This window comes from Pelodiscus sinensis, chromosome 9 (genome assembly GCF_049634645.1).
Source record: "Pelodiscus sinensis isolate JC-2024 chromosome 9, ASM4963464v1, whole genome shotgun sequence".
NCBI lineage: Eukaryota > Metazoa > Chordata > Testudines > Trionychidae > Pelodiscus > Pelodiscus sinensis.
The window spans coordinates 17,236,637-17,258,044 of record NC_134719.1 but is presented as its reverse complement, the minus strand read 5'-3'; the positions used below and the strand labels follow the sequence as shown (position 1 = coordinate 17,258,044).

General features: G+C 43.8%; 1 protein-coding gene across 2 annotated transcripts in view; it reads right to left on the bottom strand.

The window, feature by feature from the left end:
- Window positions 1–17,620: 17,620 nt before the first annotated feature.
- The window catches only part of PGM1 (phosphoglucomutase 1), a 29,604-nt gene continuing 25,816 nt past the window's right edge, over window positions 17,621–21,408 (bottom strand). For both annotated transcript variants that reach the window (XM_006125039.4, XM_006125038.4), the window contains exons 8-11: window positions 21,168–21,303; window positions 20,161–20,344; window positions 18,277–18,411; window positions 17,621–17,885 (exon numbers count right to left, since the gene is read on the bottom strand). In XM_006125039.4, coding sequence (XP_006125101.1) covers window positions 17,796–17,885; window positions 18,277–18,411; window positions 20,161–20,344; window positions 21,168–21,303 — 545 coding nt within the window. In that variant the 3' untranslated portion in view covers window positions 17,621–17,795. The remainder of the gene's footprint in view (window positions 17,886–18,276; window positions 18,412–20,160; window positions 20,345–21,167; window positions 21,304–21,408) is intronic.

Genomic DNA, 21,408 nt, shown 5'->3' with positions numbered 1-21,408 from the left:
CTGCAGTATAAGCCCTGGGTTAGAGACCCTAGAATGTCAGTTAGTCATTGTGCTGTAAAACTACTGCAAGTGATTCTTCATGAATGGGAAACAGAGAGAAATATAGGATCCTTCACTACAGCCAAAAAAGTAGCTTTGCTACAATTTCCAGCAGCCCATGGAACCAGGAACCCGACGAAATCTCTTGCTTTGCAGTGTCATGAGAAAAAAAAAACATTTTCAGTTCTTTCTGACCAAAAATATTTTTATTTTATTCATGAGTCTGAGCAGAAATCTGTTCTTCTAGGAGGGATACTGCATTATATGAAAGTACTATTTCCTTATTATCCATCATGCAATAAGTTTCACATGCACACACATATTTAGTTAGTTAGTGGCTTTCAAACGCTCGCTATAAAATTGAAAAATGCTGCTCAACTACTTTTATAAAATATTTACAATAACTGGGATGAAGTAGAAGTCATGATAGCAGATTGAGCACTGACTTTTTGTTCCCTTCTGGAGGGAGTGGAAGGGATGAAAAATTTTCCCAAGCATGATTTGGGAATTTGAAATTACTAACATATAGTTTTGGTTGTTTTTCTTTAGTTTGCAATAATTGAATCCATCATTATTGCTTTATAAAAGTAAAAAAATAAATAAATCCTACACTGCCTGAGAGTTAGCATAAAAGTTATCAGCTCTGTATGCTTCAAAACAGATGAAGTATTAAAATGAGAATTTATAACTGAAACACTGCCAGAAACCCTGTTGCAGATGCTATTATAGCAAGCCAAAGCCCAGATGCTAATTAAGAACTGACTTCTACAAATATTGGCAGGTGGGGACCATTTGGGTATTAAGCACTATGCTAATCAGTAAGGACTGGACCCTTAAACTGTAATAGTTTAACAAACCTGATTTCTGAGCTTACGGCTCTGCAACCTCTTACTTACATCTTCATCACGCATGCATTCAAAAATTCTAATACACATTCTTCATTCAATTCATGTTAAGAAGCATCTACTTAGACTACTAGTGATGACCTTTCACCTGGAAAAAATAACTTATAAAAAGACATTGCCCTAAGAAATTTGGTTGTGGAGTGTCACAATATGTGGAATCACAACCCTCTATAAAACAGGAGATGATTATTAAAGAAAATGCTTCCAAATACAATCAAAGAGGTTGTTACAGAGCTTGTGTTCCAGCTTTGTCTCCTTTGTTTACCTAGGATCACACTCCTCCCAGTATTCTATATGGCACTCTATATAACATACTGCAAGTGAACATATAATTGCACAGAATATAAAAATTGTCCACATTTTTACTTTGAAGTCTATTGCCACGACTCCTTACTAAATGGGGATTTTAATTACATATAATCATGTTTCAATACTAGTTGCCTCATCTCAAAAAAAAAAAAAGATATATTAGAACTGGAAAAAGTTACAGAGAAGGACAACAAAAATGATTAAGGTTACAGAACAGGTTCCATACAGAAAGAGATGTAAAAGACTGGTATGTTCAGCTTAGAAAAGAAACCACTCGGGGGGAGATGAGAAAGATCTATAAAACCATGGTGTGGAGAAAATGCTATTTACCCCTTCACATGACGTAAGACCCAGGCATTCTTTAAATTAATAAGTAGCAAGTCTGAAACAAACATAAGGAAGTACTGCTTCACACAATGCACCATCAACCTGTGGCTCTTGCAGCCAGAGGATCTTGTGAAGGCCAAAAGTATAACTGGATTTGAGAAAGAATTAGAGAAGGTCATGAAGATTAGATCCATGACTGGCTATTAGCTCAGAGGGTTAACAATGCAACCCCATACTCTCAGGGTACGTATTGACTACATGCCTCTGGCGACAGAGGCATGTAGATTAGACTACCCGGCATAGGTATCCCTCCTGGGATGAGGCATACCTGGGAGGTCGACAAATGCCTTTGATGTCGATCGCAGAGTGTCCAGGCTACCGCGCTGAGCCGACAAACAGCTGATCGGCTCAGCGCAGCAGCCACTTACATTTAAATGAAGTGGCGATTATTTAAATTGCCCCTTCATTTTTCTATGCTGGGTAGTCTAATCTACATGTCTCTGTCGCCAGAGGCATGTAGTCTAGATGTACCCTCAGTGTCCGTAAGCCTCTGATGCTGAGACTGGCTGATAGGACTGGAATATATGGTAATTGCCCTGTGTTGTATTCATTCACTCTGAAGTATCTGGTACTGGACACTTTCAAAGGACAGGAGACAGGGCTAGACAGACCATTACTCAGACCCAGAATAGTCATTCTTATGTTCACAGGGGAAGCAACAAAACCCTTAGGCCATTTTAAAGGTGTTTATAAAAAAAGACACTTGAGTTGGTGATAAGAAGTGGTAGGTGACTGATTCACTGGCTTATCTTTGTAAGGAGATAAATCTGGAAAATAAACACATTCAGATTCTCTCTCTCTCTCTGTGCCTCTGTTTCCAAAGCTGTAAAAATGAAGATAACAGTACTGACCTGAATGCACTTTGTGAAGTACTATGAGATCTACTGCTGAACAGCAGGATGGATGTAAGAGTACTGTTATTACTACTCCTATTTCTAATTTCCATAGATGCCTGTTGCTTGTAATGGCACTTGTGTAAACCAAAGTGTGTGCTGAAAGCATGGTCCTCTGAATCTGTCTTCTCCTAAACCAAACCTGCAAAGACTGCTGATGTGATGCTTTAATTATGAAAGGAACCCTACATGGCCTGAGTTCCTGGGTGGTGTAGATAAATCAAGGTCAGGACATCGAATGGCATTATGTAATCAGGGACAATAAGTTCGGTTTGGTTTGAAAATTGCAGAGTAGACCATGGAAAAAAAAGAAGTTTTGGGTAATTAAAACGAGCTGAACACCACAATCTTATATAAATGGAAACCTATATTTAAATACTTGAAACTAGCCAGAAGAGAGTGGATTATCTATTTCATATGCTCAATAATCCATGATTCCAAACTCCAAAATGGCAACTTCTTTTTCAGCTCAGAATTTTGTCTTACCCTTAGTGGGATGATTTTTGGAGCACACATAAATCTCCATGGAGTCAATAGGAATCCAAGTGAAAAAATAATCAGACCATAAGTGTGTGGTACTTGTACATCAGTGTTAGTAAACCAAAAGTAAACCAAAACTATGCTGCCAACTTCTGGGCTCTCCCCCGGCCACCATGATCCCCTGTTGTTTGCTGCCCCCCTTTCCACTGGCTCAGATGGCCTCCTGCCCACCAGCCATCCTGCCACCAGCACGGACAGACCCTCAATGGACTCCTGACTCTGACAGGGTGACAAGCCCCACCATGACTTCCAGCTGCCAGGGTCTCTCTGGTCCAGGAACATCCGTGGTCCGGCCAGTCCATGGATATTCCTGGACCAGAGAATCCCGCATTAGAGAGGTCCAACCTGTATTCGCTCCTTTCTAGCCTTTTCGCCAAGGGTTGTGTTCCTGCCTAAACAATGTGTTTCTTGTGATGTGCCCACATGTTTCTATGGACCTGAACAGAGACTATAAATTAATATGCGGACCTTAGCTATCGTCTAAGTCCACATCTACACTACAGAGAAGATCGAAGCAGTCACAGTTGATCTTCTGTGATTCAAATTAGCAGTTCTAGGGAAGACATGCTAATTCAAACTGAGAGGGCGCGCCCGTCGATGCCTGTACTTCTGCTTCTACGAGGAGTAAGGGAAGTTAAAGGGAGAGTGTGCTCCCTTCAACCTCCTGCAGTGTGGACGGTGCCAAAATCCGATTAAGATACCTCGACTTCAACTACACAATTAATGCACATGAAGTTGCATATCTTAATTAAAATTTACTCCCTAGTGTAGACTGGGGATCTGTGGTTCGACTCTTTTAGCCCTTCAAATTCCTACCCAAAGTAGAATGATTTTTAAACTCCTGCTGTGCAGAACTAAAAACCCAAGGTTGTTTAGAATTAGTCTTTCATTTTGTGCCATGAACCTTAAAAGCAAAGAATCTGAATGCTGCCACCATAAACTTTCTTCTGCGAAGCTGTTTACAATTATAGAAGGGTTCTATGCTTTAGCTTTATAGTACACTCCAGCAACCATGGGGAAAAAAACAATGGAAACAGAGGAGGGTGACAATTAAAGAAGATGGGGTTTGGGCAGTTCTTTAGAGAGGATAAATCCTTATCCCATTGCCTTTTCACAGTCTCTCTCTCTCTGTATCTGGTCTTAGTTATTCACACATAAAACAGCAAACCTGCTAGATGTAAAAGGTAAATATTGCCAACTTTCATCTTGCTCCCAAACAGCAGGATATTTATCTGCTTTGGTCACCCCTTCAACCCAGGAACTTGTTTAATTGACAGTGAATAACTTGCTTCTGCTCTGGAGTTCACCTTCATTTAAATAATGAGACTCTGCCTCCTCTTTATCTAGTTGTAAAGGGTCATCATGCAGATAATGTGCCCTAATTAGAGTCATTTGCACAATACCCTACAACTGCTACTCACAGGCCAGCTCAGAACGAAACACCACACATTGGATGCTGCTCTGAAAACATTCCGCATTCAGCTTCAGCATATTATTGTTTCATTACACAAGACATTCCTTTATCCAAACCAGCTTTTTAATTTTGTATTCTTCTATATTGAATTGGAAGGATTCTTCCCTTCCTACTGTCTTGTAATTCCATAACTCTGGCATTGCTTAAAGAGTAAGTTGTTTCTCATATTTTAATCTGTGTTGATCAGCTTTATTCTGAATAACTGCACCCCACCCCTCCTCTTCCACTACTGCTTCCAGGAATCTTAGCTTTATTGTTGCCAGAGCCAACTGCCTACACAGTATGGAATAACAACAGTTGAGTTTTTCATATTCTGAAATTCTATAAGACTAACCATGGGCAGTTAAAGGCATTGTGAAGGGACACAGATGACCAATACAGAATGATTTTTATGCCAGGAACAACATCAGCATTCTGCTTGCTAATATCTTAAACTCTGCCTCACTCCAGCTCCTCTAGCTCTCAAAGGAACAGCAGATAAACAGAATGAAATGATTCAGAGCTTTGCATACTTTCTAATAGTGACACACGACTCTTCCCTGGGTGGTTTTCTCCCTCTACTGGCAATTATTTTAATCCTGCTACAAGACCTAAACACAATGAAATTTAATTGTAGCTGAAAAAGACAGGGAGCACGTTTGGGAATTGCTGCTCCAGTTGGTCAACAAGGGGACTGTACCATATCTGGAACTCACCAAAAGTGCTATTACAGATACAGGTTGAACCTCTCTAGTGTGGCACCTTCGGAACCTGACTTGTGCTGAACCAGAGAATTTACCGAACCACCAGAGGCCAGTATTATCTAGCAGCATTAGAAACACTTCCCCTGCTTACTGGGCTCTTAGAAGATATTTAGGGGGTAAATTAGCGCTAAATAACAGCATAGAACCCAGAGAGCCCAGATTTGTGGCTGTAAATAAATTTTATGGGACAGCAGAAAACTTGGCCACACCCATACGTGGACATCCAGCTAACCAAATTCAAGCCAAGCCACGGATGTAGCCAGACCAGAGAGCGCCAGATGAGGGAGGTTCTACCTGTAGTGTTAAACGTTATGTTTTGTCTGACTATATGGGAACTAGATGTTTAAAAAATGCTTATTGTCAGCTGTGAAGCACTTCTTTTTAGATCCTGACCCCAGTATCATGTATTCTACCTTAATTTCTCCCTGAGATTCATTTCTCATTATTACTTATGTTATTATAGTGTCTAAAAACCCCAGTCATAGGCCAGGTCCCAATTGTGTTAGACACTCTACAAACACCAGAACAAAAAGACAATTCCTGCTATATAGAGTTTATAATCCAAGTATAAATCAAGAGGTGTAGAGATACTCCCTCCTGGTTATATCCTGCACAAGCAAGCATAAACATAGATTTTTAAAGGTATTTAGGCACCTAAAGATGAAGATTGGTGTCAAGTCTAAGGAGTGAGGCACCTAGATGCTTTTGAATCCTATTAGATGCCTATCAGCATCTTTAGTACTTAAACACATGGAAAAATCTCATTCTGTTGTGGTATCAAAACAGGTGTTTGGCTCGCGTAGCCTGAAAAAGTAGTAACGTTTTCAAAATGGCTTGGAAACAGTTCTGAATTCATCTTAAATGGGTGATACCATGATCACTAGTCCACAAGAGGACCAAACATTCAATGCTTGCACATGCCCATAAACTTGGAACACTGCCTCTCTTGCCATGTGGGAAGTCTTCAGGTGAGGTCATAATCCAAGCATTGGTTGAAGTGGCAGAAACTTCCACATCCTAAAATGACCAAGCTTTTAATGCAGTAATTTGATGGATTCAGTTCCAAAGGCTGGAACTGAAAAAAAGAAAAAGTATGGGGGTTGAGGAGCTAAAAGGCTAAGAACAAAAGTTGGCCAAGAGGTTTCTGTCATTCCCTAAGTCTCTGACAACACATTCTTAGCAAATAGTAATTTCCCATTAGCAACATCTAATCTTCTTTTTTGGGGTGTGTGATAATCTTATTTTTTGGCATGGGAAGATATGAGTTGTTTGGGGTTGATGAACTTTTCTCCCTAGGGGCTACTCTGTGTGTATCAATGGCTGCAGACCTGATTTCCTGCTAATGAATGATCAGTCAGGAGTTGATTCAGCTGGGACATTTAACCTCCAGCTGGTCATTAGTCCCCAGGAAATGCCCTGTGCTGAAGTCATTATCTATTACATTGCTACTGTAAAATGAACATACACAAGTAGGCATAAAAGGTGAAATCCAGGCCCCACACCATCAATGGCAAAACTCCCATTCATTCAGCAGGGCAGCATTTCACCCATAAGCCTTGAGTTGATACAATTATAGTGGATATGTATAATGAATTTGTGATTTGTCTATAAGTCAATTTGATTGCGTGATGGTATCATGGAACCAGGAGATATCTTACCTCTGTAGCTTCTACATTTAATAATTAGCCTATTTTAGAGGTGTTCCAAAAAGAGAGCACTCCCATCAGTCCTTAACGGGCCTCATTTTTTCTTTGTAGTTGATAGTGTACTCCAGAATCTGAGCATGTGACTTTTTCATATGAGTAATCAGGGTTTTATTTAACAAGTAGACACAAAAAAAACTGAATTGCAACATATTAAAAATAGTATGAGAATGGATATTTAATAACATCACTTTACTGGATAAAATGGCTTACTTTACAAAAGCTTTGGTTCATTTCTATTGCAGGCATGCCAGGCAAGATTTCAATATTTAATGTATGCTACAGAATGCTAATATTTTTTAAATGAGGCTTCTTCCTCAACTTTAATCATAGGTGAGTAATTAAGTGAACAAGTTTGGAAAATTTAAATCTTGGAAGAACTCAGAATTTACAGAATTAAAATTTAGGAGGAATGCTATGAACCGCCTGTGTAAGCAGAACTACAATTCAAAGAATTAAACAAAAATATAAAGCAATTCTCCATAATTCCAAGCAAAACACATGCTAAATACCATTCATCTTTCATGGCAAGTGTGGATGGATGAACCCAATTTTTCCCACTGGTAACTAGACATGTTACCATAAATGTTATATGTTGTAGTCTTTGAGATATTTTGCACTTACGTGGCAACATGCTGTGTAAATGGCATGACACTTCATTTTCTTTAAATGTTTTAACAGGTGTAAAAATGACCTTTGATTTAAACAGACTTGGTTTGGTTTTGTATAAACATTCAACAGGCTTGAAAACAAAGAATGGGTAGACCACACTTCAGTACTGAAAACCTAATAGTTGGCTTCACAGTTTATGTAGTCACTGAGGCACTTCTTAAAATCTGACTAAACTCACTGTTTACAGATAAAATTTCACAGAAATAAATGAAGTGAAGAGGGGTTGCATTTGTTTTCAGTAGGTTGGTTCTTACCGATGCTGCCACCTACAGAGCAATAGTAAGCATTACAAACTTACCCACTCAGAAACTCAAGAGATTTCAAAGCCATTCTGCCGCTTCTGACCTAATCTAGAAAAGTGTTTCTCGTCCTTTTTTTAAAATAAAGTACACCCTTTAAAAAAAATTATAAGTACCCCCAGTACCTACAGTTTTCAGACACACAAATTTTTTTTCTACCATTGCAACATATTTGTTTAAATAACTTAATCGTAGCCAGGCGGGTGATAACATTTTTGGGTATAAAAGGTACAAAAATAATAAAACGCTGTAAAACTTAAAATAAAAAGTCAGTTTTCTCTAAATTTCAGTTGTGTTGATGTACTTCTCCCCTGCTCCGTAGACTTCTTTCGAGTACCCCTAAGGGTACTCATGCCACTGATTCAAAAACACTGGTCTATATGATACTGCAGTTTTCCTTTAAAAGCATTTTCGGAACAGAGCGTCTAGATTGGCATGGACGCTTTTCCGCAAACGCACTTTTTGCGGAAAAGCGTCCGTGCCAATCTAGACGCGCTTTTCCGCAAAAAAGCCCCGATCGCCCTGGCTGAATTATAAAGTATCTACTTCAACTGGTTCATACACTTTGGCTACTTTGTGCTCTTCCAGAATATGGTAAATGGCCATAGGGTACAGGTGAATGTGGCAATAAAAGTTTAAACTATTTTTAAAATAGTTTAAACTCCCAAAGTAGTGCAAAACTATAATATACTGTAATTCCCCCTTCCTGTCTTCCAAACTCCCCCTGCCTCATGCACCTTCCTACATCACCCTGCACATATCTTCCAAATTCCCTGTACCTTCAGCACCTCCCCATATTCCCCTGTACCTTACATACAGACATGTGTGAGTGCACACACACACACACACACACACACACACACACACACACACACACACACACATGCCTGTACGCATTATGCTGGTCAGAGTGGAAAAAAAAATTCAACATATACACACATAAGCAGCAATCAATCTCTATCACAGCAGCCAAACAATTGGGGGAAAACATCTGAATAACACAATCATATGGTGTTTTCTGGAAGCTGGTATCCTGGACAGACACACAAACACCTTTCCTTCCTAGCTCTCTACATTCCATTACACTCACATACATCTGGTTTCCCCACTCCTGCTTTGCGTACCTGTTGAGTAGATGTGGTGCAATGGGTATATTTTTGAAAAGATATTTAGGATCAATGTTTTTGTTGTTGTTATTTTTTATAATAAAATGTTTGTCGTGCAGAATTGCCCCCTTTCAAAATGGCCACCATCTCCCATTGTTCTCCAAAAGGCTGAAGCCACTGCTGCCCTCAGGGAAGATGGTGGCCCGCCTATGCTGTGAGCAAGAATAGACACTCGCTCCTGTTAAGCACAATACATCAGAAAGAGAAACAGAGCTACCGTTCTTAAAATGGCCACTAAGGACAACTGTGGCTTCAGGCCCATTGACCATAGTAGGAGATCGCAATCTGTCCCTTTGCATACAGTGGCACTTGTAGGACTATGGGCATCATATTTCCTGCAGGAACCAGGCTGACGGGGTGTCTTCTGCATTCTGCTGCCCCTGGAACCTCCCTAAAATAGAGGAGGAATCTGGTAATTAGATGGTGAGTCAGCATTATCATACCCACTGAGCGCTGCAGGGTTGAGGGAGATAATATTGTAAGACTAGACCAGTCTTGGGCAGTTTCCTTCCAATCCATGGAACCTGTAGGGATTCCAGAGAACTGGAGGGGAATGATTCCATATAGAAGACTCACTCTTCTCACCCCCATCCCCAAACCGCTGCCTGTCTCCAGCTGGTATTTGTTCTCTATGGCTGCAGGTGTTATGGTCTATCTGTAGTCCTTAATACACTACTGTATTCTTTAATGCCTTTGACTCTCTGGTACAATTCTGACTTTCCAGGAGGAAGAAGGACCATGTGATCTGGACAAACTCAGCTGTTTTTACAAACTTGATCCCATCTGTCTCTGGTGTAAGAAAATTAGTAATGGGAACACATGACATTTGGCATACAGATGTTTCAGTTTATAATAGTTATAGATTGTTACTAACATGCAGGAGAAGCCAGGCATTTAAAAGCAGAAAAATTCCAGAAAAATCTGTGCTAAGACAAGAAAATCCCAACCCACTTTTTTCCCTCTGAGAAACTTTTGACTAACTGAACATCATGGAGTAGGAATGTCCCCAACTCTGCCTGAGCTAGATCAATTAGCTAAATCAACTGCCATGCTATTAAGGGTAAGAACTATGACTTTACCTCTGTATTTGCAGCATTATAGGTCTTCCTTGTAGTACACATAAAGAGGAGTTTTGGCGCAAATATAAATATTGAGGTACAAGTCTTTTTCTAAGATCAGTGCCGCATGGAGCCCAAGGTCTGCTGCCCTGAAACACCAGCCTGGGGCCAGCTGGCAATCCCCAGCTGGCTCCAGGCTGCATGGCATTTCAAAGCAAATTTTCAAGGATGACTGCATCTACCAACATTAAACTGCATCTCCCGTAATGTTCCTGATCGGCCGTGTGTGGTTACGTACATGCCACTAACATGGAATTGTTATTGATCCACTTTTGCCTAGAGCATTTTGCTGGTCCCATTCACACATCCAAACCAACTGACCTAAATTGCCATATTCTGAACAAGCACACATGACACATTGTCCCAGTGGAGGAGGGATAATGACAGAGGGAAACATTTTGATTTTTCTTTGTAATACTACGAGCAATGAAGCAAGTGGTGAGTGAATCACGTTCTGGATATGTTTATAATAATTCGAGTCTCATCAGATGACTGGGTGGTACGTCCAATAAACTAGATTCATTAAAAGTTGTTCTTTTAAAAAATCTGCATTTTATTGAAATTGGCAACAGTTTCATCAAAAGGAACTCAAGATGCACCTGCTTTAAAAAGAGGGCAGCCATAAAGGGTAGGTCATTTAGGCATAAAGAAGACAAGCAACAGACCCGGACAAAAGATGAGGCTGATTTGGTTTTCTCCACTTTTCTCAGCAATGTAATGTCATTTCTAGTTTTTGATTTTGTGGTCTGTATTGCAAACTTACCTTTAAGATCAGAGACCAAGGGATGATACTAAAGGATCAAACTCAACAGTGCAGGTATATGTCTGTGACATAGAGAATAATTCTCCCAAACGTAGACTGACGCTTGTGCTGTATCAGCGGAATGCCTGGATGACAATGCTGAGCACACATGTATAACAACTGTTGATCAGCTGTTAGCACATTTAAGCCTGTGGGCATAGATGGGCACATGCCATGTACACAAAAGATTAAAATAGTTAATTTCCCTGGGTTCAGCATTTCTTATGTTGATGTGGCAGGTTTTGTTTTTGTTTTTCCAGCTTTAAAAAACCCCTACAAACTGATACTGATCCCTTTGTTGAACTGTACCTGCTGCGTCAGTGATCACAGTGTATCAGACACAGCCTGCTCTTTGAGAAATTATGCATAGGGGAGAAGCAGTTATTCAAGTTCCAAATGGAGTGCAAAATTCATTGTGTTGGGCTTGTCTCAGCTACTGGGTGGATCAGGGCTGCGGTGGCTCCGCTATTTGGCTGTTGACTCCATCAGCCCACCAGAATGAGATGAGTAAGAGGAGTCAACAGGAGAGTTTCTCCTGTTAACCCAGTGCCGTCTGGACCTCATGGTAAATAGATCCTAAGCTATGTTGACTTGAATTGTGCTACTACTGGTTGGACCTCCCTGGTCCAGCACCCTAGGGACATGACTGGTCCCAGATAAGAGATTTTACTGGACCAGAAGAGGTCATTTCTGGCTCCCCTGCTGCTGGCCCAATCCACTTGCCCTGACGCTTTACTGGGCTTCCCAGCTCCATGTGCACCAGGCTTCTCCTCCCCGGTAGCGCAGCTGGGTCACGTGTCAGACTCACCTCCCTCCCACACAACCACATCAGGCTCCTGCTCCCCTATCCCTCTGCAGTGTGCTAGGACTCTGAACCTGGCACCGTACTTGGATGCTTCCTAAGAGGCTAAATGGTATCCCAACATGTTGAAGATAACTATTTGGGAGAAGTGCTGACTAGGTATCAGGTTGGCTAGCTCTGCCTCCCCTATCAGCTTTCTAAGCTGGTTGTGGTGGGCTCCTCTTACTTTCATAGACAGAAACCAGAGGAATCTCCTCAGTCTTGTCAGTTTTCATCCACTTCAGAGTCCCATAGCAGTTTTTAAAAAGAATTTCCAGTGTGTGTGTAATACCACACTTCCACCTAGATCAGCAGCAGGAATTGAACCTGGAATCTCAGAATCGTAAAACAAACTTCTAGAACACGAGCTAGGGGATCCAGCTGAGGCAGTCGCAGGCTCATCAACTTCTGTATATGGCCGAGCCATCACTAGAAAGGGCAGAACACCATCCTGTACGTGGTAGGTTACAGGAGCATATTAGTCACAGGTAGAAAAGCACTCCAAGCCACCCCCAAGCATTTTCAACTTAATGGCTTCAAAAATATGATAACCAATGGTGTTATTGGTATAAAAAATGTTATTCTTTCAGCTATCTTATCACGACAATACAATTTCAAGATCAGGGTGTAACATTCTTCTTAAAAAACCAAGCCTATTACGATTTTAAATTTAAAAAAAGCACTGAAGAGTAATAATAGTTCACAGGGCTGTCCTTTGTATTTATGGGGCCCTGAGCAGTACTATTAAACTGGGACCCCCTACGCCCAATAGCAGCCCTGTGAGGTGATGACTTTGTACAGATGTGGTTTTTATACTCTTCAGCAACACACTAATGAAATATTTTTAAAGCAATTTTTCAACTAAGGTCCTGTTGACTAACACAGTAAATTCAGAAACTGACACGCTATACCTGAGGTTGGCAAATGCCTGTTCAGTGGTTTCATTACCACTTGAACAGCTTTCACAGGTTCAATGTGTGGCTAATGGGCCTGACAGGCTTTTTCACTTTTAAGTTAACTAGATCCTCTCCAGAGGAAGCCGAGTCACAGAACAGGGAGAAGAGGAAGAAGATGGATGGACATTAAGACCCAGTGGTGCCCAAATTTTTTAGGTGCTCTATGCAGCTGTGTATTCTGCATATGGGTAAATATGGCCCAGCCAGTCCTTTTCACTTCAATATCCTCTCGTGCTTGCTATTAGCATTGTGTGCAGGGGGTTTTATATGGCAGAACACATCAAACTGTATACATATTCTTTATTAAAAAAAACCCACACAACCAAACTTACCAGAAGGAGAACAGAACTGCTGAACTATTTGTATAGTGGGACTGTTGAGAGCCACTGAAGCAAACTAAATCTGCATATAATGGAAACACACCCTCAGTTCCAGCTCCTGTTGGGACGAAAAGGTGTACCCAACAACAATACAAGTCATTTCACTCGTGAGATCCTGTCTCCGTGCCATGACAAAGCATGCCAGAACAGTGTCATTTTTAAAGCTCACAAAACTATTTTGAAATAACTCCCAAAATAACTATTTCGAAATAGCGCACCTGCAGTAGGTGCCATTGAAATAGCGCAGAATTATTTTGAAATAGCTTACCCACACTCATTGGAGCTTGAATTGCATTGAAAGCCCCCTGGAAGCACTCTGGGCAGGGCATCCGGAGAGCACTCACTTTCTGGAGCAGCAGCTAGCTGAGACTTGTGCTTAAAGGGGCTCCTCTCTACACCCACATCTCACACGCCACTTCTCCATCGCCTGCTCCCTTGAGGGAGAGCACGCCGTGTGCTCTGGTTACCCTTGTGGATGCCACAGCACTTTCAACATGGAGCCTGAGCTGCTGCAAAGCAATGCCAGGCTCTAGGGCCTCCTGCTGCGCCTCACGGCACACTTGATCCACACTGCCCACTTTCTGCTTCTGTAAGTTGGCAGCCGCCATTTTGGCCACAGATGCCATTTGGAACTATAAAATAACAGGAATCCATCTTGTCTCTTCTTCCCCCTCCTTTTCCTGCAATTTCCACATGGTGGTGGGAAACCCTGGCAGTCACATGGGTATAATCTGCCTAATGACTGAAATCACATGGGCAGGGACTATACTGGTTACATCAAAATCTGCCCAACAACTGCAGATTTTATAGGGCCGCCTCTGGCGCAGCCTGGGGCGGCCCATGTGAGTGGTAGAGTGTTGCTGCTGTCTCTTAGGGTATGTCTACACTTGCACCCTAGTTTGGACTAGGGATGCAAATGCAGGCATTCAAAATAGTCAATGAAACAGGGATTTAAATATCCCGCGCTTCGTTAGCATGATCTTGCCAGCACGTTACTCCTATCAACAGCTGTTTCAAAAGTGAAAGTGTGCGCTGGGACGTGTTAGTTCGAACCCAACCCCTTGGCTCGAACTAACGTTACTCCTCAAAAAAAGGGGATGTCACTGGCTTTGCGGAAGGAGGGGCATTGATGGCACTCACATCCCCATCCTGGCCTCTGAACACCGTGCCTCTGAATACATCAATAGAAACGGGTGCTTTTTGATGGTGCCAAAAGCCCTCATGGAACATGAGAGCCAGTTCATGGACATTTACGTCAGGTGGTCGGGGAAGGTGCAAGACTCCCAGATCTTCCGGAACTCGGGTCTCTTTCACAGCATGCACGCCAGCACTTTTTTCCCTGACTGCACCATAGGGTCTGGGACATTAACACGCCCACGTGCATCCTGGGTGATGCAGCCTACCCCTTGCTCCCCTGGCTGAAGAAGCCCTACACAGGCAGCCTGGACCTCACCAAAGAGAGCTTCAACACCAGTCTCAGCAGGTGCCGCATAGTGGTGGAGGGTGCCTCTGGCTGCCTCAGAGGAGGTTCAGGAATCTCCTCACCCACCTGGACCTCAGTGACTGATCATCCCCCAGGTGGTGGTAACCTGCTGTGTGCTCCACTACATATATGAGAGCAAGGAGGAGACTTTCCTGCCACCGTGGAGGGCAGAGGCCACACGGCTGGCCAGGGCTCATGAGCAGCTGGGCACTGCTGCCATTTGACAAGTACATCAGGGGGCTGTGCTCATCCGGGAGACCTTGAGGCACCTGTGAGACTCTCCCCCAGGCCTCCCACAAGGGGCTTCTGCATTGCCCGTGTGCCTTTCCTCCCTTCCTCCTCCTCCTCACCCTCCCCCACCTGCAGACCAAGTAAAAAAGCCTTTTTGTTTGAAAAAACAACTATAATTTCTTATTAGGGGAATATACAACAGGGAAGGGACTGAGGAAAGAACCTGGAATGGAGGAAGAGGGGACGAGGAGGAGAACTCAGGGATGGGGCTGGAACTGGCGCTTTTCTCAGGAGGCTTTGGCTGCCCAAGAGTTCCCACTGCCACATATTTGCAGCCCCTGAGGGGGCCAGGAGGAGAGGCCCAGGGAGCAGGTGTGGGTGCTGGGAGTTGGGGGGCAGGTGCAAGGAGTTGGACAGGGATTTGGGGGGTGGGGAGGTGGCTGGTGGACTGCTCCATACACATGACCATGCACTCATGTTATAGAGAAACATGTGGCCTCGTGCTGGTGTGCCAGGTACTCCAACATGGTCTTCCTCAGCCCAGTGCTCCTTGCCGTCCTTGTTGAAGCTCCAGCTGAGGGGACGGAGGCTGTCTAGGTGTTTCCGCATCAGGTCCTTGTGGGTTCACCCCTGCCTGCAGGTCTCACAGGGTTGGAAGATGGTGCAGGAGGCGGTGGATTTGCCACGTTGGCAGCTGGCCCAGCTATGAAGACAAGTGACAAGGGCAGTCATCCCAGGAGGATGTTAAGGACTAGTCGACTATCCGATAAGCATTTGCTTATCGGATAGTTGAGTTGACTAGTTGATTTCCCCCCCCCCACCCGCTGCCTCTATCAGCTAGAGGCACCAAAGGGGGGGGGGGGAGGGACGAGAGGGTACTTCAAAGCAGCAGCACCGAGGCAGCGTTCCAAAGTGGCATGGGAAGGTGCCGGCCAGCCCAGTAGCCTGCAGGTGCGAGTAGAGGACGGGGCGGCTTGGCTTCCTTCCGTGTCCTGCACTTGCCAGGTCCTGCACTAGTGGCATCCCACAGAGAGAGAACTTCTATCTCTTCCTGCTGGAGGATTGGGGGGTGTTGGGAGAGGTGTGTCTGAGCGGCAGACACTGCTTGCCGAAGACAGTGGTATTGGGGTCCCTTCCTATTCCTCCCCGCAGCAGGTTCCCATGCAGATCAGTCTCCTGTGCATCGCTGCACTTGACCGGGAGCAGATGCTGCTCGAGCTGCTGTGTGGTTCCATGACCCCAACCTCCTTAGGGGTGGCTTGTTGTGGGAAGGTGTCCCACCACAGAGGTCAGAGAAAGGCAGTCTGTCCAGGAACCTTGTGTGAAGGAGTGAGGGGTTCCTGTGTGAGAGCATTATGAAGCTAAGTGCTCTAGATTAGTGTTCCACGTGCACAGACTTATGTGAGCCGCAGGCTGAGAAGGCCTGCCCCTGCATGTATATAGGGAAAGTGACAGAACTCACCTACAGTGCCTTCCCCAGGTTCGTCCAAGCCCTGGGAGACATCCTGGGAGGAGGCATGGCTCCCGGCAGATGATGACCTTCTGGCTCTCAGGCATGGTGTCCAGGCTGGCCTGCTCCTCCTCCTCCTCCATAACCCCGCCCTCGTGAAGGTTGACAATGGGCGTGTCCTGTCCGGAGTCAACAATGAGGGTGGCGGGAGGTGACCAGCCCTCCCTCCCAGGATGGCATCCAGCTGCTTGTAGTAGCGGCACATGTGTGGTGCTGCCCCAGAGAGGGAACTTTCCTCCCTGGTCTTTGCGTAGGCCTGCCAGTGTTCTTTTATTTTCATCTGCACCTGGTCCAGGGTGCGGCTGTGCCCCTTCTGGGCCAGGCTGACAGCCATCGACTTCAGCGTTTCGCCTCTTTGTACAGAGATTTTGGATGTTGGTCTCCTTTCCCCAGACCTCAATGAGATCCAGATTTTTCACACCAGTCCAGGCTGGTGCCCTCTTTTGCCCCTGCCCAGGAGCATCAGAGGTGGCTGAAGGTATGCTGGCTTACGTGGGCAAGCACAGAGGTGGGCTGGGGTCTGCCATGGCTCCACAAAAGGAGGGTACTATGTGGCACAGGGCTGGCAGGGTTGGTGTGGTGCCACAAGCCCTTTCCCTTCTGCCTGCAGCTTTAAACTCTGAAGGAGAAGGGGAGCATTGGTGGTGGTCAGAGTGGCCAAAAGGGTAGCTGAGAGAGGCCTCTGGAGGGCAATTATTTTGAAATAACAGCTGAGCATCCACACGAACGCTATTTTGAAATAACAGTTTTGAAGTGTTATTCCTCTTCACAAGCATTATTACTCTGAAAGAACAAGCCTGTTATTTTGAAATAAGGGGAGTTACCCAGTGTGGACATACCCTTAGCGTGTAACATGTAAAAGACCTTTAGAGATCACTCCTCTCTAGTGCGCTTTGTTGGAGCCATGTAGACAAGCCTGGATGCATAAAATGTAAAAGAAATTAATATATAATCAAGAAAAGATATTGGCACTGTCATGAGACAGAACAGAAGGCCAGTCTCACAGAAGAGTGGAGCTTCGTTGTGATCTTCACAACCCTTTTGGTTTTAGCAAGAGAAAAAAAATGACTTATGCCAAATCTTAACGGCTATGCTAAATGAGGGTTACAGCCAAAACATAACAGTGCCACATGACGTAAATAGGTAATACATTAGTATACACAGTGGAATAAGGTTTTTGGTTTATTAATAACATCTACCCTTTTATCGGTACATTTAAATAAAGTTAACATTGCTTTTAGGGACACATTTGACACACAGGAGGACTGGACGATTTTGTTGGGCTCATTCAGCATAGCCAGCCATTTCCGAATTGCGTGTAGTTAACAATAGGTCCTAGTCTTTCTATGTGATGACTGTGGGGCCAGTGCGGACAGTTCTTTCATGGAGCTGTGAAAGCTTCAGTGCAATACCAACGAGAGGCGCCAACATGACCTGCCAAAAGCACAAAAACAGATCAAAATCACTGACCAATGGCAAGTTACAACCAGAGCAATTAGAAGTCATGCTCTAATGGCTTGTTGGCCTGAGTCACTAAAATACATGACTACGCATTCACCACTGATCGGAGTACTATTATTTCAACGTTACGGAAAGGTAGCTGCTATACAATCAAGACCAACAGTGAATTCTGCCATGGAGAGGAAGGTAGATGTAGTAACTCTATGGAACTTTACAGGTCTCTTCTACAGAGAGATTTAATTAACTGCAACACCTGCTTCTGAAATAGCAGGCTCTCCAAGTCACACTCCCCTCAAAGAAAAGAAGGGAACTTTTTGGAAAGGGCAGAACAGAGTGGTACCAAGTGTCTGGATACGACAGTTACCTGTGGATCTTCATATATTTTTGGAGCATCTTTCTCATAGCTATCAATGTACAGTCGCACAGTTGCTCCAGCACTGCCTGTACCACTTAGTCTGAAGATGATGCGAGAACCATCAGTGAAGATGAGCCTTAAACCCTAGTAAGTGCAGATCAGGAAAACAAAATTAATACGCTCTCATTTATCTGCCTCGTCAACTAGCAGCTGCATTTTCCAGCACACCTGTCATGTCATTTCCACGGTCTTTCTTAATCAGAGGGCAACAGAAGTTGCAAATAGCAACATTTGTTCCCCCTGCTACGGCTGACCAGGTGTGACCTGAGCCACTCTTGACTATTTCCTAGATCATGTCAGCTTTTGAATCCAAAGCATCAAGTTGCTGGCTTGGGAAGAGATCTGCTCTGATTCTCTGCATACCAGCCTGTCATGCTACCACTGCACTTCTGGGCAGGCTCCATTTAAAGAAAATAATTCAATCCTTTTACAAGCAATGTAACAAGTCTGGGGCATCTGTCTATTATTCCTTTCCAATTAATATGCCCCTCTGCACAGTATGCTGTGAAACAGGCCCATCTCCAGGACAATTTGATTTAAATAGCTGGCATAGTGCTGGGTAACTCATCTTGTCTATATTCAACAGCTCCTTGATTTTCAAATGCTGGAATAAGGATTCCAGCTCTCTGACAACTGTGGCCACACTGCCCGAGTTCTAGAAGCTGCCAACAAAGCCAGGCAACAGAGTAACAGGATCAGGTTATAAAACAAACTCATGTGCCTTTTGAAATCACTAACCTATCACTAAGATTATGGGCTTGAGCCATGCTTCCAGGGGAGCTGACAGACTTGCCGGGCCCCTGACTCCATACTCCTGGAAGGGGCAAGGCCGCAGCCATTCCCTTCCCCTGCCCCTCGCAGTCCTCAGTTGCCCAGAGTGCACTGCCCGGCACTGAGGTGACGATTTAAAGGGCTGGGGCTCCAGCTGCAGTAGCAGCAGCAGCAGGGAGCCCCAGACCTTTTTGAATCACTGGGCCCTGGGGCAACTTCCCTTCTCCTCCCTCCTTCCCTCCCCCCCTCCGCCATCAGCAGGCTTGCATGTTTCATCTTGCTTGTGTCACCATTTCTGTGCAAACCAACCCCAAACCCAGCTAATCTATCCAACAAAGGGTCTCCCCTGCACAGAAAAATCCTTAGGTAGAGCAAAGTCACCATCACAGCTCTTATACCACCTTCCGTCGAGCTGGCAGCACGGGGTCAGGCCAGAATAGGCCACCCCTGCACCATGGCGATCCTTAACTGCCCTAACAATGGGTTGGGGCAACTGCCAGGTGGGCCAGGTTAGAACAGCCTTCAGGGCCTCACCTCCTTCGGTCCCTTCTCAGCAGCACCAACCAGAGGCCAGGATCTGGCCCATAGTCATAACACACAAGTAACTAAGGGGGAGGGGAGCTGCAGGGGGTAGCCAAGTTAGTCTGTATAGGATAAATTTAAAAACTAATAAATAGTCTATAACAGTGTTTCTTAAACTGTGCCATGAGGCAGTCGGAGATGTGCTGTGGAGAACAATTCCCCAACCCCCGCCCCCGACTTTCTTTATTTTCCTCTCCCCCTCAACAAAAAATCCTTGGTGTTCCTCATTAAAATAAAAATATTGTTTGGTGTTCCTCGGTCCTAAAAAGTTTAAGAAACACTGGTCTATAAAGTGCTACCAAACCGTTTGTTGTTTTTTAAGTTTAAGGGGGGAGGGAGGTTTTTAACAGAGGGATAAAGCCATTGGCACAAAGCTAAGAATGACCTTGTTGAAATTGTAACTGGAAATACTTAGTCAAAACCACACTTTCCGCCAATAACTTGCAGTGCTGTTTCTGAGGACTAGTTTCCTAGTCTCACCTGGTTTCTGGAGATGCTTCCATCCACAGGATCGCTGTACTCAAAGTTATCGGCTTTCTCAACAGTGTAAACTTTATCACCAGCTGATAGCTGCTTCCCCACAAAGGAACGGTCAAACATTACGGTTTCTAGATCTTTCATCATTTTGTTTGCTGCATCTGCATCCACCTCTTCGTAGTCATACCTAGAACCAGCCATGGTAGAATGAAAAGTTAGGGAGGCTCTACATTAGTGACAAACAATGTTTTGGGAGCAACCACTTTAAAAATAAGCTTGTTTGTTCCTTATAAATTGTCTTTGAAGTTCCAGGCACCCAAGAGCTCTGCAGGTGGTTAAGCAAAACCCCCAAAGAGTAACAAAGAAATATGCGAGAGTGGGTGAATTTAGCAATACAGAAGTGAAACACAGAACAGCACTGGCTTAAGGTATATTATTTATTTGTATCTCACTACTGCCAGAGGCCCCTGCACTAGGAACAAGATGTGCTAGAAGCTGCATACCCCATACTGTAAAATAACACTTTTTATCACTGAAAAGCTTATAAATTAACTTGCATTTATGGTCTCAACACAGATGCTGTTATAATAGAAGATAAAAATCCTATATATCAATACACAAATGATTATATTAAAACATAAAAGCTTCAATTTAAACTGGACATAATGCAGAATTCAGAATAATAATCCAGCATTTTAAATTTACCCAAAGATGTTTTAATATACATGCACATGTGGCATGTAAAACTGAAAGGCTGAGACATTTACCATGCCCTAGAAATAACAAAGGTGAGTTAAAACAGAGAAACCATTCTAGATGTCAATGTTCTCTTGGTGTAAGTTACACACTTCACATTGTTTTGGAGAAGTTTTCAGTATTTAGCAGTTTGGGCACTTGCCCCATTTTAGCACTTTCTCCTTTCTGTCCCAAGGCCAGGGACTGGGTATATTTCATTCTCCACAAAGGACTGTGCTTCATCATTGTGAACCATCACCTGGCTCTTCCCTCACCTGGTGAAGAAGTTCCGCCCATATTTCTGCCAGTGATCTTTCAGGATATCCTCCACACTCTGTTTGCGGGTGGCTATTATAGACAGCCAGGCCAGGACAGCCCACAGCCCGTCCTTTTCACGGATATGATCAGAGCCTGCAATCGGCAAAAGCACAAACAAGTGGAACAATTTCCTTGACTTGAGAGTTTGTGTTTAAGCTCCCTTCCATCAAGCTGCCAACTACACATATGTAAACCAAC